General features: G+C 40.0%; 1 protein-coding gene across 1 annotated transcript; it reads right to left on the minus strand.

Moving 5' to 3' along the window:
* Positions 1–203: 203 nt before the first annotated feature.
* On the minus strand, positions 204–1,752 carry LOC118779368 (homeobox protein Hox-C6-like). Its single transcript, XM_036531438.1, has 2 exons — positions 1,353–1,752; positions 204–654 (listed from the first exon to the last, which is right to left on the minus strand). Exons 1-2 carry the CDS (start codon positions 1,750–1,752, stop codon positions 356–358), a joined length of 699 nt encoding a protein of 232 aa, XP_036387331.1. The 3' UTR covers positions 204–355.
* Positions 1,753–4,086: the final 2,334 nt, after the last annotated feature.

A 4,086-nucleotide genomic window follows, 5' to 3' on the forward strand; every position in this document is an offset into this window, starting at 1 on the left:
TATTTACTTCACCACAGTACATATGTTCATATACAGAGTGGAATGACATGTCAGCCATGGAATTCTGTCCACACCGTGAACTGCTCATTTATAACAGAACGATAAAAGCGAAATAAATTTCCTGAGGCACGTCGTACCTCAATTGCATATAATGCATATAACATGAGTGTCTTATATTTTGTTTGTTACTTGTGGTGTATGCGTGGTGCGTGCGTGTTCGTTTGCATGTGCGTGCATGAGAGCGTGGCCGCATGGCTGTGTGAAACTTGTGCCAGATAAAATGTACATTAGGTAGTTAGGTTATCCTTAACTTGCGCTTAGCGTAGTTATGATTTTGGAGCATCGGGAACCGCTTTCACTCTTTTTTCTTCTCCGCCTCCTCTTCTTCTTCTCTCTTCCCTGGTTCCTGAGTCACCCCTGCCGAACCACTTTCCGTCAGAGTTGACGTTAGATTGCTCTCTTTTTTCCATTTCATGCGGCGGTTCTGGAACCAGATTTTGATCTGGCGTTCTGTTAGACAGAGAGCGTTGGCAATTTCTATACGCCTACGTCTCGTCAAATAGCGATTGAAGTGAAACTCCTTCTCCAGTTCCAGTGTTTGGTACCGGGAGTAGATCTGTCGTCCTCTCCGTCTGTCTGACCCATACCCGACTCCTGTATGGAGAATTTAAAGACGATTAGGTTCTTAAAGTCACGTTTTCGATAATCAGTCAAATCCTGTCCAACGTCTTTATGCTCTGACGTGCCGTGAGCCTCCATATGGGCACATCTACATTACGTAAGCAATGATCTTTGAATAAATATTTATTTTTGTTAAATGCATCATAGACTCAACGCTCACAAACAGCATGTGTGCATTCATGCTGGCATATTAAACATTTTGCAAAAAAAAAAAAATACCCAAAATGTTTTATGCTTGTTAGCGAGAATATATCACTGACTTCATAATGCTGAACATCGGATGAATCATAGACTTAGTCTTATTTATCGTATGCACAGATTTTTAAGTCAACAGAAATGGGTATGCGCACAGTTTTATACGTCTACCATGCCGTCGTGTTTTAAAGTTTTCTTTTTAAGTGTATTAAATGGAAGAGATCCAAATTGCTTCAACTGCAATCACAATGTTTTTCATTTCTTTTTAAGCTCTGGCGTGGGGTGGTGAGGGAGACGATAGAAACGCTTGACCAAAAGGGATTTCCTATAAAGATAAAAGGCCTTTATAGCCAGCGACAGGGTGCTGCAGTAATGGTTTATGGGGCAATAAAAGTAGCTTCGCTTGTTCTGTTACTGGGGCCAGTCGTAAAATAGGACACTTGATCTAATTTATCTCTTGAAATCTTAATACTTACCACTGTGAGAGTTCATTCGCTGCATCCACGGGTAGATCTGAATACTTCCCTTCTGCTCCTGCGATCCTGTCCTGCACTGATCCGAAGTGTAATCCTGCGCGAGCGAACTCTGCACGTTCTGTCCCATGCTTGTCTGCCTGCAGCTAGGCAGCACATCTTTGTCCTGATAGAATACGTTAGATCCATATTCGTACGGTCCCCGACTCGATCCAAACACAACGTTGTCTTGGGGCGAATAGAAAGGTGAGGAATAGATCCGGTTTGGGGCAACCGCAGCGCCGTAGGACGAAAAATGTCTAACGGGGTCATAGGTGGTCGAATTCAGGGCCACGTTGGGTAAAACTTCTTGACCACCACTTAAATGGCAGGAGAGCGTCGGGTTTGCGAAATACGAATTCATATCTTCCCTCTCTCCCTCTCTTTCCCTCTCTCCCTCCCTCCCTCTTTCTTTCCCTCTCTGTCTCTCGCTCTCTGTCTGTCTGTCTCTCTCTCTCTCTCTCTCTCTCTCTCTGACTCTCTCACCCTGTCTTTCAGTAGATACGCGTTATATGATTTCAATATTATTTATTTCAAGACTGCAGTAACGACACACAGCCTGAATGTTACAGCCAAGGCTTCACTCCAAGACGGTCAAAATGACACTGTCACCTGACCATTTCCCTCCAATGAAAATGCAGGGTGTAGAAGGAAAGTGTGGAAAAAAAAATCCTAGGTATTTTTTATCCCTTTGCCGAAAGCAGACACAGACACACACACACACACACGCACACACACACACACACGAGTTTGCAGGTAGTGCTTATACCTGTTCTGACTTGATCATGTGACTAACGTACTGTATAAGGTATAGTATTGATCGATCTTTTTAAACACGATATAGTTTAAAACTCACTACATCGGATGCAAATGAGGCGATTAAATTCCTACAGAAATACACGTAAAGGTGTAACAAATAATACCGACTGAATGCTGTTCTTGTTTGTATGGTGTTCGTCTTGTATCATTTTTTCTTTTCAAGGACAGCTCTTTGCAATCCAGAATTATGTTTTCAGGCTAGTGCGGTTTTAAGAAAATGCAATTAGCCTACTGCACGAGGAGTACAGTAATTAAATTATTCAGTCATAGAATAATGATTACAATAATATTTCTTCGGGATCGATAAAACAATGTCATTCCCGAGGTACATATTTCAGCCGGAATTCAAATTAGATTTTTTAAAAATAATGCTCTTTTGGAGCAGAAAATACAGATAAAGTATTCCCTTTTAGTCCTCGCTCTTGTAATGCTTATGTTAAGGTGTCTTGCTTATTGACAAATTACATTTTAAAGGTTTATTTGTCTTTGCATTCTTATGTACATGTACGTCAAATTACTGATAAACGAGTGTAACGTAAAACTATTGTTGCGTTCATAGCACTAGTTACAGTTTTTTTTGGTTATCATTTTTTGCATATGTTCGAAAAGCCCCTCAATTCGTTGCATCTTCAAGGAAATTAAGATATAATTTACCATTACTATCTGCAAACACACACATTTACACACATAGCGTATATGGTCAGTGTGTACATGAAAAACTGTAAATAAATAAACACATATCACATATTGGGATAGGATGTAAGATAACATCATCACACTCTCCACACACAGCACATTCTGACAGGGGTTTTGAGTATAGACTGAATCTGTTCAAAGACCTTCCACTGTACCGGCTTTTCACTTTGCTCCGCATTGATTATATTTGAAGAAATCGAACTTCAACAGAAGAATGACGTCCAGTTCCACAAAATTACAAGGTAGACAAAACAATGTAAAAAATTGTTAAGTAAAAAAAAATCTAGATTATCGGCCAGATGATAAATCTGACTTGTTCTCATGTCGTATTGTAGAACACATTTTATAGACACCCTTAGATTTAATTTAACTATGCTTCCGTTTGAAAGGCCTATGATGATATCTTCTGATTGGATGCAAGCCTTATTGCGTTGTACGTTTATGCAATATGTAGATACATTTGCAATGCAACTGTGTCGTTAAACAAATTTGGTATAAGTGAAGCAGTTCAAAGTGGGACATAGAATGTAATATAAGACGACCTCTCAGTTGGTTTTTCTGCCAGTATTCAGTAGGAATTCCTGATGCAAAAAGAGGGGGGTTATGGCAGTTTTACGGCCAAAGAATGTCTTAAACGCCTGTGTAAGCTATAGAAGTCATAAAACCAGACAAGTGACAGCTTCCATCCAAACTGCCAATAACAGCTAGCGTAGAGAAGCCGTTAGAGGAAAATGCTTGATCCCACACAGAATTAAGTACATGGGGCTATGTGTGTGTGTGTGTGGGCGCGCGCGCGCGCGCGTGTGTGTTCTGTATGCGAATATTGCAGACATCAAGTGGAAAACACGGTAACAAAAATTTCTGAAAACGAACATTTCAATCCCTGTATAAATATGTGGTGTAAACCGTCAATCACAATCAATCCGTGGTTAAGGAATGAGTGTAAAATGTTTTGGCGCCGCACTCGTAATGAGACACGACCGAATACAACAAGAAAGCAACCCTCGAATACAATTCTTACACAATTTAAAGAGGGTGATTTTTAAATTTCCATGCATTACTACTGACTAATAGAAATAGAGCCTGCATTCCCAATTACAGCACATTTTGGTTTCAGTTCCGAAGAACAACATCTATTAAATGAACTTCTACTAATACCAATAAACTAAAAGTGATTCATGAA

This window comes from Megalops cyprinoides, chromosome 6 (genome assembly GCF_013368585.1).
Source record: "Megalops cyprinoides isolate fMegCyp1 chromosome 6, fMegCyp1.pri, whole genome shotgun sequence".
NCBI classification, from domain to species: domain Eukaryota; kingdom Metazoa; phylum Chordata; class Actinopteri; order Elopiformes; family Megalopidae; genus Megalops; species Megalops cyprinoides.